General features: G+C 49.5%; 1 protein-coding gene across 1 annotated transcript in view; it reads left to right on the top strand.

Annotated features, from left to right (window-relative positions):
* The first annotated feature begins 7,575 nt into the window (after positions 1–7,575).
* The window catches only part of MATN3 (matrilin 3), a 33,250-nt gene continuing 26,195 nt past the window's right edge, over positions 7,576–14,630 (top strand). The window contains exon 1 of the mRNA XM_038750877.1: positions 7,576–7,723. Coding sequence (XP_038606805.1) covers positions 7,576–7,723 — 148 coding nt within the window. The remainder of the gene's footprint in view (positions 7,724–14,630) is intronic.

Genomic DNA, 14,630 nt, shown 5'->3' with positions numbered 1-14,630 from the left:
ACATCTCTTCCAGAACGCCCCGCTCTCCATCTGCATTCGTTCTGGTGGTGGATCCATACCGTTTTCTTGGGAAAAATACGGAAGTGGTTAACCACTGCCGCCCTCCACGCAGCCAACTCGAGTCTCGAGTCTCCGCCTCGACTGTCTCCCGTGCCGCTGCTGCGCAGAGAAGTTAAGTGACTTACCCAAGGTCACCTAGCAGAAAAATGGCAGAGCCGAGTCCTCCTGACTTCCAAGTCCGTGCGCTATCCACTAGGCCACACTGCTTCCCACTAGGATGAGGGGGTGGGTAGGTGGCCCATGAGCCAAAAAGTGTTTTGAGGGAAAGTATGCACAGGGAAACGTAACCGAGAGTACGTCCGTCTCCACGGAGGTGATTTGGAGGTGTGGATCCAATGAGGTGACTTCCTCATCCATTCAGTTTGGGAAGCAGCGTGGATTAGTGGGAAAAGCATGGGAGTCCAAGGCCCTGGGTTCTAATCCCACTCTGACTCCTACCTGCTGTGTGACCGTGGGCAAGTCATTTAACTTCCCTGTGCCCGAGGTCCCTCGTCTGCAAAATGGGAATTCAATAATAATAAACAAATAATGATAATAATAATGAGGTATTTGTTAAGCACTTACTGTGTGTCAGGCACTGGGCTCAGCACCGGAGTGGATACAATAAAATTGGGTTGGGCACAGTCCCTGTCCCACATGGGGCTTGCAATCTTAATGCCCATTTTACAGATGAGGCAATTGAGGCCCAGAGAAGTAAGTGACTTGTCCAAAGCCACTTAGCGGACAAGTGGCATCAGCATTAATTTTTTTATGTTAACTGTGTCAAGTCCTGGAATAGGTGCGAGATAATCAGATCGGACAAGATCGCCATCCCACACAGGGCTCACCGTCTTGAGGGAGGGAGATGTGGTATTTTAAGCCCATTTTACAGATGAAGAAACTGAGGCCTAAGGTTGAGTGAGCTGCCCAGGGCCACACGGTAGGTAAATGGCAGGGCTGGGATTGGAAATTGGATCTCCTGTATCCCAGCCCCAGGCTTTTTTCACCAGTGCCGCATTTAGAAGCAGCGTGGCTCAGTGGAAAGAGCATGGGCTTTGGAGTCAGAGGTCAGGGGTTCAAATCCCAGCTCCACCAACTGTCAGCTGTGTGACTCGGGGCACGTCACTTCACTTCTCTGGGCCTCAGTTCCCTCATCTGTAAAATGGGGATGAAGACTGTGAGCCCCATGTGGGACAACCTGATCACCTTATAACCTCCCCAGCGCTTAGAACAGAGTAAGCGCTTAAGAAATGCCATTATTATTATTATTATTATTATTATTATGGAGCACCTACAGTGGTCAGAGCACTGCAATAAGCCCTCGGGAGCGTACAGTGGAGATACAAGACGGGTTCCTTGCTTTCAAGGTACTTAGAATCAAATGGGGGACAACTGCCTAATTAATGACAGTGGGAGGAAGAGAAGAAAAAGCCAGTGGTAGTAGCGAGAATATGAAAAGATGAAAAAAATAAGTAATATATAAATGCTAAGCAATGCTCTATCTGCATATTAGTGACTCCTGGATTGACAGTTGAAGCGGGAAAGAAATGATATGAAGCATTTACTGCTTGCAGGGTTTACAGCTTTCCCCCACTTAAGGGCAGGAATCATGTCCACCTACTGTATCGTAGTATACGCTCCCAAATGCTCAGCCCAGTGCTCTGCACCCAGCAAACCCTCAAATACCACTGATTTTCTTGAAATTAGAGGAATTTCAGGAGGAGTTGATAGATGGGGAGAGCTGCGTGGTCTGGCAGATGTGAAGTGGGAGGGAGTTTCAGTTTGGGGGATGGTATTTAAGCCTTTAAGAAGCAGTGTGGCTCAGTGGAAAGAGCATGGGCTTCGGAGTCAGAGGTCATGGGTCAAACCCCTGCTCCGCCACTTAGCTGTGTGACTTTGGGCAAGTCACTTAACTTCTCTGTGCCTCAGTTCCCTCATCTGTAAAACGGGGATTAAGACTGAGCCCCGTGCGGGGCAACCTGATCGCCTTGTAACCTCCCCAGCGCTTAGAACAGCGCTTTGCACACAGTAAGCGCTTAATAAATGCCATCATTATTGTTAGTTACTGTGCATGGGTCAGGCACCGTACTAAGCGCTGCCATAGAAGCTAATCAGGTCGGATACGGTCAACTCGTCACCCCATCCGACTCCTTGAGCGGTTCCATCGGCACCGCGTACGGGGCTGTGGTCAGCGGCAAGACGGGATGAGAGGCGGCCAAGCCGTGGGACAAAGTCAGTCTTTTAGCACTGACGGTACGGTCCGTGAGTCATGTGAGAGGAATGAAGGTGCGAGCATTTAAATACATTCACTGCATTCAGGAGGCCCTCCGTGGACGCCGTGACTACTGTCACCACTGCTGTGTGGCGAGCTGAAAGTGGGCAGCCAAAGACGCGGGGAAGAGAGGAAACACGAAGCACGGTGGACTCGCGGAAAGACCACAGGCCTGGAAATCAAAGGACCTGAGTTCTAATGCTGGTCCTGCCACTTGTCTGGTGGGTGGATCTTGGGCAAGTTAGGTGACTTTGTATCTCATTTTCTTCATCGGTACGATGCGGGGGAAATACCGGTTCTCCCTCCCTCTTGGACTGAGCTCCAGGTAGGCTGATTCCCCACTTTTGACCTGATTGCCTTGTAATCAGCACCAGCAGTTCGTACAGTTCTTGGCGCCTAGTAAGTGCTGAACAAATACTGCGATATTGACAAATAATATATTAGGAAGGATGCAGTGGAAGGCTGGCAATACAGCATTTCGGGTGAAAACTTGGGGGGCAGTTGTTTTAATGGTATCTGTTACATACGCTCCCTACATAGCTCTCTTCCTCCCTTCAAGGCCCTGCTTACTGTGCAATCAATCAATCAATCAATCGTATTTATTGAGCGCTTACTATGTGCAGAGCACTGTGCTAAGCGCTTAGTACTCACTAAGTACTCACTTAGTACTGCTGAGAGCTCACCTCCTCCAGGAGGCCTTCCCAGACTGAGCCCGTTCCTTCCTCTCCCCCTCGTCCACCTCTCCATCCCCCCATCTTACCTCCTTCCCTTCCCCACAGCACCTGCATATATGTATATACGTTTGTACATATTTTTTTACTCTATTTATTTTATTTGTACATATCTATTCTATTTATTTTGTTAGTATGTTTGGTTTTGTTCTCTGTCTCCCCCTTTTAGACTGTGAGCCCACTGTTGGGTAGGGACTGTCTCTATATGTTGCCAATTTGTACTTCCCAAGCGCTTAGTACAGTGCTCTGCACATAGTAAGCGCTCAATAAATACGATTGATGATGATGATGATACCCTACTAAGAACTGGGGTAGAAGCAGTCTGGCCTTGGGCCTGGGAGTTGGAGGGACTTGGGTTCTAATCCCAGCTCTGCCACCTCTCTGCTGTGCGATCTCAGGTAAGTCACTTAACTTCCCTGTGCCTCAGGTACGTCATCTGTAAAGTGGGGATTGAGACTGCGCTTCCTTGTGGGAAAGGGACTGTGTCCAACCTAATTTGCTTGTATCCATCCCAACGCTCACTACAGTGCACAGCATATAGTGAGTGCTTAAGTACGACAATTATTATTATTAGATTTATTTTATTCTAGATTTATTCTATTTAATTTATTTTGTTAGTATGTTTGGTTTTGTTCTCTGTCTCCCCCCTTCTAGACTGTAAGCCCACTGTTGGGTAGGGACTGTCTCTATATGTTGCCAGCTTGTACTTCCCAAGCGCTTAGTACAGTGCTGTGCACACAGGAAGCGCTCAATAAATACGATTGATTGATTGATTGGATACAAGATAATAAGGTTGGACACAATCCACGTCTCCCGTGGGATTCCCAGTCTTAATCCACGTTCTACAGATGAGGAAACTGAGGCCCAGAGAAGCTAAGTGATGTGCCCAAGACCACAGAGACAAGTGGCGGGGCTGGAATTAGAACTCAGGTCTGACGTCCTCCGCTCTTTCCAGTAGGCTACACTGCTTCTAGTTGCAGCGGGACCAGCCTTGGCGCCCTTCTGTCTGATCAATTAATTGTTAGTGAGTGCTTGCTGCGTGCAAGAGCACTGTACTAAGCGCTTGAGAGGGCACATATAACAGAGTTGGTGGGTGCATTCCCTGCCCACAACGAGTTCACAGTCAAGGGGGGAAGGAGCAGTTCGCTCTGAGAGAAAGGAGGAAAGAGGCGGTCAAAGAGGAAGGAGCATAAATAGTCCCTAAACCACAAAAGGCCAATCAATCAATCATATTTATTGAGCGCTTACTGCGTGCAAGAGCACTGTACTAAGCGCTTGAGAGGGCACATAGAACAGAGTTGGTGGGCACAATCCCTGCCCACAACGAGTTCACAGTCAAGGGGGGAAGGAGCAGTTCACTCTGAGAGAAAGGAGGAAAGAGGCGGTCAAAGAGGAAGGAGCATAAATAGTCCCTAAACCACAAAAGGCCAATCAATCAATCATATTTATTGAGCGCTTACTATGTGCAGAGCACTGTACTAAGCACTTGGGAAGTACAAATTGGCCACAATTTGGCCAACTGACCTTTTCAGTCAGCATCTTCACTGGTGAATTTCCTCTCGGGTGCAAATGTGAAAGGTGGTAATTTGCAGAGGAGATCTTGTTAAGGGGCAGGGTACATGTCTACTTTTGGGTTGTATTCTCCTGAGTGCTTTAGTGCCGTGATCAGTGCTCAATAAATACCATTGATTGACAGATTAATGGTGTCACTGTATGCGGGTGGAGGAGGCGGCAGGCTGGGTGGCCAGCTAACTGCCCGGCCGCCCCGTTGTTAAGGACCGGACTGAATCCCCCGTCCGAGCGAAAGCGACCACCCTGGGCAGCAGATGGATATTGAGGTCATGGGTTCAAATTCCGGCTCTGCCAATTAGCTGTGTGACTTTGAGCAAGTCACTTCTCTGTGCCTCAGTTACCTCACCTGGAAAATGGGGATTAAGACTATGAGCCCCGTGTGGGACGGCCTGATCACCTTGTAATCTCCCCAGTAGTTTGCACATAGTAAGCGCTTAATAAATGCCATTATTATTATTATTATTAATGGTACGGGGCCTGTGGGCGCTGAGGGCAGGGGGTGCATGGGGGGAGGGCTCCGGGGGTTTGCTGAACACAGGTGTCTTCCTACAGAGAAGCAGCGTGGCATAGTGGCTAGAGGACAGGCCTGCGAATCAGAAGGTCATGGGTTCTAATCCTGCCTCTGCCACTTGTCTGTTGTGTGACCTAGGGCAAGACACTTCACTTCTCTGGGCTTCGACTCCCTCATCTATAAAATGGGGATGAAGACTGTGAGCCCCATTTGGGACAGGGACTCCGTCCAACCTGATTACCTGGTATCTACCCCGGCGCTTAGAACAGTGCCTGGCACATAGTAGTAAGCGCTTAACAAATGGGGCAACCCACTTCACTTCTCTGTGCCTGTTCCGTCATCTGTAAAATGGGCATGAAGACTGTGATCCCTACGTGGGACAACCTGATTACCTTGTAACTTCCCCAGTGCTTAGAAGAATGCCTGGCACCTAGTAAACGCTTAACAAATTGGGCAAGCCACTTCACTTCTCCGTGCCTCAGTTACCTCATCTGTCAAATGGGGATGAAGACTCCGAGCCCCACGTGGGACAACCCGATTACCTTGTATCTCTCCTGGCGCTTAGAACAGTGCCTAGCACCATTATTCTATTTTATTAATGATGTGTATATAGCTATAATTCTATTTATTTATGTTGATGCTGCTGATGCCTGTGTACTTGTTTTGTTGTCTGTCCCCCTCCTAGACAGTGAGCCCGTTGTTGGGTAGGGACTGTCTCTATCTGTTGCCGACTTATACTTCCCAAGCGCTCAGTACAGTGCTCTGCACACAGTAAGTGCTCAATAAATAAGATTGAATGAATAGCAAGCGTTTAGGGGATTGGGCAAGCCACTTAACCTCTCTGTGTCTCAGTTCCCTCATCTGTCAGATTGGGCAAGCCACTTAACCTCTCTGTGCCTCAGTTCCCTCATCTGTCAAATGGGGATGAAGACTGGGAGCCCCCCGTGGGCCAACCTGATCACCTTGGATCTCCCCCAGCGCTTAGGACAGTGCCTGGCACTTAGTAAGAGCTTAACAAATTGGGCAAGCCACTTCACTTCTCCGTGCCTCGGTTCCCTCATCTGTCAAAGGGGGAGGAAGACTGTGAGCCCCCCGTGGGACAACCTGATCACTTTGGATCTCTCCCGGAGCTCAGAACACTGTTCTAACAAATTGAGCAAGCCACTTCTCCGCGCCTCAGTTACCTCATCTGCAAAATGGGGGTGAAGACTGCGAGCCTCACCTGGGGCAACTGATGACCTTGTAACGTCCCCAGTGCTTAGAACAGTGCCTGGCACCTAGTAAGCGCTTCCTTCACAAACTGGGCAAGCCACTTCACTTCTCCATGCTGCATCTATCAAGCGGGGATGCCACTTATTTTATCAATAACACTGAAACCATCAGGAGTGACCTCCTTAAAATTGCCCCTCGCTCCCCCTCTTCAATTCTTTCATCCTTCTCAGCAATATCTCAAGAGGGAATCTACCATCTCTTAAAATGTACATTGTGCCTCTGACCCCTTCCCTTTACGCTTTCGTTAAAAACACCCTCCCCCTCTCTGGACCTCTATCTTCAATGGCTCACTCACCAAGGGCTCCTACCCCAGTGCTTTGAAACATGATGCCCATGTTTCCCCTATCCTAGAGAAGCAGCGTGGCTCAGTGGAAAGAGTGCGGGCTTTGGAGTACGAGGTCATGGGTTCGAATCCCTGCTCCTCCAATTGTCAGCTGGGTGACTTTGGGCGAGTCACTTCACTTCTCTGGGCCTCAGTTCCCTCATCTGTACAATGGGGATTAAGACTGTGAGCCCCCCATGGGACAACCTGATCACCTTGTAACCTCCCCAGCGCTTAGAACAGTGCTTTGCACATAGTAAGCGCTTAATAAATGCCATTATTATTATTATTATTATTTTTTTTTTTTTTTAAGACTGGGAGCCCCACGTGGGCCGCCGGCGCTTAGAACAGCGCCTGACCCAGAGTGTGAGCGCTTAGCTGGGTGGCCGGCTAACTGCCCAGCCGCCCTGTTGTTAAGGACCGGACTGAATCCCCCGTCCGAGCAAAAGTGACCGCCCTGGGCGGCAGATGGATATTGAGGTCATGGGTTCAAATCCAGCTCTGCCAATTGTCAGCTGTGTGACTTTGAGTAAGTCACTTCTCTGGGCCTCAGTTCCCTCACCTGGAAAACGGGGATTAAGACTGTGAGCCCCGTGTGGGACAACCTGATCACCTTGTAATCTCCCCAGTAGTTTGCACATAGTAAGTGCTTAATAAATGCCATTATTATTATTAATGGTACGGGGCCTGTGGGCGCTGAGGGCAGGGGGTGCATGGGGGGAGGTCATGGCTCTTATGAAGTGCCACCCTGGTCATTGGTAGCGTGGATCCGCCCCTCGAGGGGGAGGTCACTGGCCCACGTGTGAGAGCGGGGCCTTCAAACGGGCTGGAGGGCCAGAACCCACCAGCCAGCAGCATGTGGAGCTTCCCCAGGCCTTTCAGCAGCGGCTGCTGCTGCAGCTTCCTCTTCTTCCTCCTCCTCCTCCTCCTCCTGCAGCTGCTGCCCCCAGCGCGAGGCCTCCCGGCCACCCCGACTCCCAGGACCTCGCCCGGCCGGGCTGCAGGTAGCCACCCCTGGGACAGCGGGCTGGGGGCTTGGGAGTCAGAGGGCATGGGTTCAAATCCCTCTGTGTGACTTTGCGCAAGTCGCTTCGCTTCTTTGGGCCTCACCTGGAAAATGGGGATTAAAGCTGTGAGCCCACCGTGGGGCAACCTGGTCACCTCCCCAGCGCTTAGAGCCGTGCTTGGCACATAGTAAGCGCTTCACAGCTTATATTATTAGACTGTGAGCCCACTGTTGGGTGGGGACTGTCTCTATATGTTGCCAACTTGTACCTCCCAAGCGCTTAGTACAGTGCTCTGCACACAGTAAGCGCTCGATAAATACGATTGATTGATTATTATTTGCTGGGGGGGGCAGTGGTCTGGGGGTTTGGCTGGGAAGGGGTGCAAGTCTGCAGGGGGCTTAGGGACTTCCCCCAGTGATGGGACGGGGTCTGGGGCAGGGATGAGGGTAGGGGGGAGGGCTTCGCTGGGAATAATAATAATAATTTATTAAGCGCTTACTACGTGCAAAGCGCTGTTCTAAGCGCTGAAGTCTGCAGATGCCACTGGGAGGGGAGAGGGGATTCACAGGGTGAGGGGACAGGGGTCTGCGGTCTCCGCTGAGTGGAGATGGGGCTCTGGGGGCTCTTCTGGGAGGGGACAGGAGTCGGGGGGCTTTGCTGGCAGGGGACAGGAGGGGGGTCAGGGGGCTTCACTAGGAAGGACGGAGGTCTGTGGACTCCACTGGGACGCAGGGGCTTCACAGGGTGGAGGGTCAGGGGTCTGTGAGCTCCGCTGAAAGAGGTCAGGGGTCTGAGGGCTCCACTGAGAGGGTAAAGGGGCTCGGGGGTTCTGCTTAGAAGGGGCAGGGGTCCAGGGGTTCTGCTGGGAGGGGATGGGGCTGGGGGGCTCCACTGGAGGGGCTTCACTGGGAAAGGGCAAGGATCTGGAGGGCTTTGCTGGGATGGGTTTTAGGTCTGCAGGCTCCGCTCAGTGGGGACAGAGGCCAGGGGCTGGGCATTAGGGTCTGTGACCCCCAGTGAGAGGGGACAGGGCCTGGGGGCTCTGCTGAGAGGTGACAGGGGTGTGGGGGCTCCATTGGGAGGGACCGAGAGTCTATGGGCTTTGCTGGGAAGGGACGAGGGTCTGGGGGCTCTGCTGAGAGAGGTGACAGGGGTCTGGGGGCTCCATTGGGAGGGACTGAGAGTCTATGGGCTTTGCTGGGAAGGGACGAGGGTCTGGGGGCTTTGCTGGGAAGGTACAGAAGTCTGTAGGCCTTGCTGGGAGGGGACTCCAGGAGGCCTTCCCAGACTGAGCCCCTTCCTTCCTCTCCCACTCGTCCCCCTCTCCATCCCCCCGTCTTACCTCCTTCCCTTCCCCACAGCACCTGTATATATGTTTGTACATATTTATTACTCAATGTATTTATTTATTTATTTTACCTGTACATATCTATTCTATTTTATTTTGTTAGTATGTTTGGTTTAGTTCTCTGTCTCCCACTTTTAGACTGTGAGCCCACTGTTGGTTAGCAACTGTCTCTATATGTTGCCAACCTGTACTTCCCAAGCTCTTAGTACAGTGCTCTGCACACAGTCAGCGCTCAATAAATACGATTGATTGATTGATTGATCGATGAGACAAAGGCCTCCAGCCTCCTCTGGGTGCGGCGGGGAACAGGGGTCTGGGCCAGAGAAAGGATGAAGCTGAGCGGCGATGATATCCCAGCCCCGGTGCCGACTCCAAGACCTCAAGCCCCTTAAAACCAGCTCCTAAAGGAATAAGGCCTTTCTCTGTCTCCCTCTGTACCAAAAACGGGAGGCAGGCGTTGTTTAATTACATTTAATTACAGTTTGGTTATAACCGTACGTCTCTTCATTCATCTTTGTAGTTTGGTTATTAGCTGTATCTGTCCATTCGCTTGTCCCGCTGGTGAGCGCCTTGTAAGCTGGCATCATGTCTACCAGCTCTATTGTATCGTGCTCTCCTAAGTATCCCAGCAAACAGTAACTGCTCCATAATAATAATAATAACAATAATTATGATGGCATTTGTTAAGGGCTTACTGTGTGCCACGCACTGTATTAAGCGCCAAATAAATACCGCTGATTGATCTATGAGTACCCTGGTTGCCAACTTGTACTTCCCAAGCGCTTAGTACAGTGCTGTTCACACAGTAAGCGCTCAATAAATGCGATTGATGATGATGGTGGCCGGTTTAGGGGCCGGGATATGAATCCTCTTCGTCTTCCTGTCCAGACAGGTCAGTCCTACGAGACGGTGTTCTCAGACCTCTGCCAAGACCCCTCGCCTGCTGGCAGGGACGTTTGTTCTTGAATATACAACCTCCGCACTTAGCAGCCGCTCTGAGATATTTTAGGCACAGCAAAACCCCTTCCTAATATTTAGTTTTACAAAAAAATGTGTGCAAACTATGTATTTGCTGTCTGATGTTAATCTAGTTCACTGATGTATTGAGAACCAGCTGCGGTGGAGGTTCCTTCATAATGAGCTCTTTGCTACTGTTTCCATTCCCTCCCCCTTTCCAACACTGCTGGAAAAATATGTCCTGTGCGCTGACATGATATAGCACTTCAGTCTGGGTTTCAGGTAGCTCAAGGGGCTTTTTGTGAATATTTCGATTCCTGCCGATGTTCAGTAGAGCATTTCCATCCCATAAATGGGTCGCGGGAAGGGGTGGATCACTTCCCAGATCGAGCTTATATTACCGTTCTTAATTATACAGCAGATCATTGTAAATGGAGGAGTCCATCTCTGGCCCACGCAATCAATCGATCATATTCATTGAGTTCTTACCGGGTGCAGAGCACTGTACTAAGCGCTTTGGAGAGTACGGGATAACAGAGTTGGTAGACACATTCCCTGCCCACAACAAACTTACAGTCCAGAGGGAGAGACGGACGCTAGTATGAATGCATAAATTATGGATGTATACGTGAGTCTTGTGGCGCTGAGGGAGGGGTGAATAAAGAGTGCAAATCCAAGTGCAAGGGCAGCAAAGAAGCGAACGGGAGAAGCGGAAATGAGCTTCAATTCTATTTAATTTGTTCTGATGACTTTGACACCTGTCTACATGCTTTATTTTGTTGTCTGTCTCCCCCTTCTAGACTGTGAGCCCATTATTGGGTAGGGACCCTCTTTATATGTTGCCAACTTGTACTTCCCAAGCGCTTAGTACAGTGCTCCGCACACAGTAAGCGCTGAATACATACGATTGAATGAACAGTAAGTGCTCAATAAATATGATTGAATGAATAAATGAATGAAATGAGGGCTTAGGAGTAGATGTGCTTTTAAGAAGGTTTTGAAGGTGAGGAGAAGGATGTGAAGAGGGAGGGCGTTCCAGACCAGAGGCAGGACTTGGACGAGAGGTCAGTGTGGTGAGATAAGCGCTTAGTACAGTGCTCTGCACACAGTAAGCGCTCAATAAATTCGATTGAATGAATGAGATAGACGAGATCGAAGTATAGTGAGCAGGTTGACATCAGAGGAGCAATGTGCAGGCTGGGTCGGAGTGAGAAAGCAGCAAAGCACGGTAGGAGGGAGCCGCCAAGGGCTCTGTCTCTACAAGCGGCACCAGGATACTAAGAGGTCCCGTGGGCTGGTTGCCCTCCTGGACACCCATCCCAATGGCTGTGGACGGACCACACCACATCCTACACACCAATCTGGTGACTATGGGATTGGCCGTAAGAGAAGAAAAGCCTTTAACTTTGCGGGAGTTGAAGGCGAGATGCAGAAGACGGTATTGAAGATGTGAAGACCGTAATGCTTGTCCTCATCTTCTACCACAGGAAATAAGTGGGATGGACAGGGTTGGGGAGAAGGGACCCAATTTATTTATTTGTATTCGTGTCTGCTTCCTCACTCTAGACAGTAAGCTCCCGTGGGCAGGGAATGTGTCTGTTTATTGTTATTTTGTACTTTCCCAAGCTCTTGGTACAGTGCTCTGCATTCATTCATTCATTTATTCATTCAATCGAATTTATTGAGTGCTTATTGTGTGCACAGCAGTCTACTAAAGGCTTGGGATACTACAATTCAACAATAAGCAGTGACATTCCCTGTCCACAACGAGCTGACAGTCTAGAGAAGCAGGGAGACTTGAGAAGCAGTGTGGCTCAGTGGAAAGAGCCTGGGCTTTGGAGTCAGAGGTCATGGGTTCAAATCCCGGCTCCACCAACCGTCAGCTGGGTGGCTTTGGGCAAGTCACTTCACTTCTCTGGGCCTTAGTTCCCTCATCTGTAAAATGGGGATGAAGACAGTGAGCCCCCCCCGTGGGACAACCTGATCACCTTGTAACCTCCCCCGCGCTTAGAACGGTGCTTTGCACATAGTGAGCGCTTAATAAATGCCATTATTATTATTAGAGGAGGGAAGCCAGATGTCAGTCCAAATAAATAAAATTACAGAAGAGCAAAGAACAAGGCAGGGTGACACAGAGGGGAGTAAGAGATGAGGAAAGGTGGAGCTTAGTCTGGGAAGGCCTCTTGGAGGAGACGTGACTTCCCTTCCCCACAGCACCTGTATATATGTATATATGTTTGTACGTATTTATTACTCTATTTTACTTATACATATCTATTCTATTTATTTTATTGTATTAGTATGTTTGGTTTTGTTCTCTGTCTCCCCCTTTTAGACTGTGAGCCCACTGTTGGGTAGGGACTGTATATGTTGCCAACTTGTACTTCCCAAGCGCTTAGTCCAGTGCTCTGCACACAGTAAGTGCTCAATAAAGACGATTGATTGATTGATTCAATAAATCTTTGAAGTGGGGAGAGTAATTTTTGGTCAGATTTGAGGAGGGAGAGCAGTACGATTGAACGAATGAATGAACGAACAGATGGACTCACCTATCCTGTCCTGTGCTGAGGGCTGAAGACTTGGCTCTCAGGACAGAATCCATCCCCCCCATCTTACCTCCTTCCCTTCCCCACAGCACCTGTATATATGTATATATGTTTGTACATATTTGTTACTCTATTTATTTTACTTGTACATATCTATTCTATTTATTTTATTTTGTTAGTATGTTTGGTTTTGTTCTCTCTCTCCCCTTTTTAGACTGTGAGCCCACTGTTGGGTAGGGACTGTCTCTATATGTTGCCAACTTGTACTTCCCAAGCGCTTAGCACAGTGCTCTGCACACCGTAAGCGCTCAATAAATACGATTGATGATGATGATGATGATGATGATGATTCCCCCACACCTCTGGGTTAGGACTTCAGCCTGGAGCCTCTGTTCTGGGGGGCGGGGGGTTAGGAGGAGAAAGGGGCATTTGTATGGTGGGAAGATTGAATGAATGAGTAGGAAAAGGGAATGGAGAGAAACCGTGAATGGGAATCACAATAGAATATCCTTTGGGGACAGATGTTGACACTGGTAAGTCATGAAGTCGGTCGTCACATCGGCAACTGGACTGTCCACACCAGCGTCACAGTTGGAGCCCCTGACAGTGCCTTGCCTAGAGGTTTGGGCAGTCGCTAGCGGTCTTGCCTCCACCCCAGAGATAAATGGTATTTACGTCTCACCATCATCATCATCATCATCATCACAATCGTATTTATTGAGCGCTTACTGTGTGCGGAGCACTGTACTAGGCTCTTGGGAAGTACAAGTTGGCAACATATAGAGACAGTACCTACCCAACAGTGGGCTCACAGTCTAAAAGGGGGAGACGGAGAACAAAACCAAACATACTAACAAAATAAAATAAATAGAATAGATATGTACAACTGAAATAAATAAATAGAGTAACAAATATGTACAAACATATATACATATAAACAGGTGCTGTGGGGAAGGGAAGGAGGTAAGATGGGGGGGATGGAGAGGGGGACGAGGGGGAGAGGAAGGAAGGGGCTCAGTCTGGGAAGGCCTCCTGGAGGAGGTGAGCTCTCAGTAGGGCCTTGAAGGGAGGAAGAGAGCTAGCTTGGCGGGTGGGCAGAGGGTGGGCATTCCAGGCCCTCCCATTTCGACAAGTCGTCAGTTTGTCCTGTGCCGTCGCCCCGGCAGAGGTGATTTGCACGTTGCTGACTCCAGGTGAACTGACTGAGGGGTGGAACAGGACGTCCCTTACAAAGGGAAAGAGGCGACAGAAGAGAGAGAAGAAAAATGGATAGAAATGGGCTATAGATTCAGGACTGGCGGGAGACCTGGCGCTTGATGAAATCGAAAATGTTGCTTTCCTGTCACTCCAAAGACCGGGACGTGATTTGTCCTTCTATTTTTCAATCAGGCAGTCCTGCCCCGTCCCACGAAGCAGTGTGGCATAATGGGTAGAGCACAGGCCTGGGAGCACAGGTCGTGGGTTCTGATCCAGATCCACCACTTGTTTGCTGTGTGACTTTGGGCAAGTCGCTTGACTTCTCTGTGCCTCAGTTACCTCATCTGTAAAACGGGGATTAAGACTGGGAACCCCACATGGGACAGGGACTGTGCCCAGCACGATTTGCTCGTGTCCACCCCAGTGCTCAATACAGCGCCTGGCACATAGTAAGCACTTAACAAAGACCATTATTATTATTACACATACCATGCCATTTGCGGCTGCTCTGATCACCAGAACGAGCTCCGCAGGACTCAGCGTCCTTATTGCTGCTTATTGGAGGTTGTCATGACTATTGTGTACTTGAAGTAGAAGTCTAGAGCCTTGTCCACAAGGAATTTATAACTGAGGGGGTCAGACAAGCAGACGTACATTCTTTACAAATCGTGGAACCAGGGGAGAAAGCGAAACTGCAGGTAATAATACTCAGAATATGGAAAGAGGGATTTATAATAATGGCATTTTTTTTATTAAGCGCTTACTATGTGCAAAGCACTGTTCTAAGCGCTGGGGAGGTTACAAGGTGATCAGGTTGTCCCACGGGGGGCTCACAGTCTTAATCCCCATTTTACAG

The sequence above is a fragment of the Tachyglossus aculeatus genome, chromosome 9 (assembly GCF_015852505.1).
Source record: "Tachyglossus aculeatus isolate mTacAcu1 chromosome 9, mTacAcu1.pri, whole genome shotgun sequence".
NCBI lineage: Eukaryota > Metazoa > Chordata > Mammalia > Monotremata > Tachyglossidae > Tachyglossus > Tachyglossus aculeatus.
This window is presented reverse-complemented; position numbering and strand designations above follow the sequence as displayed.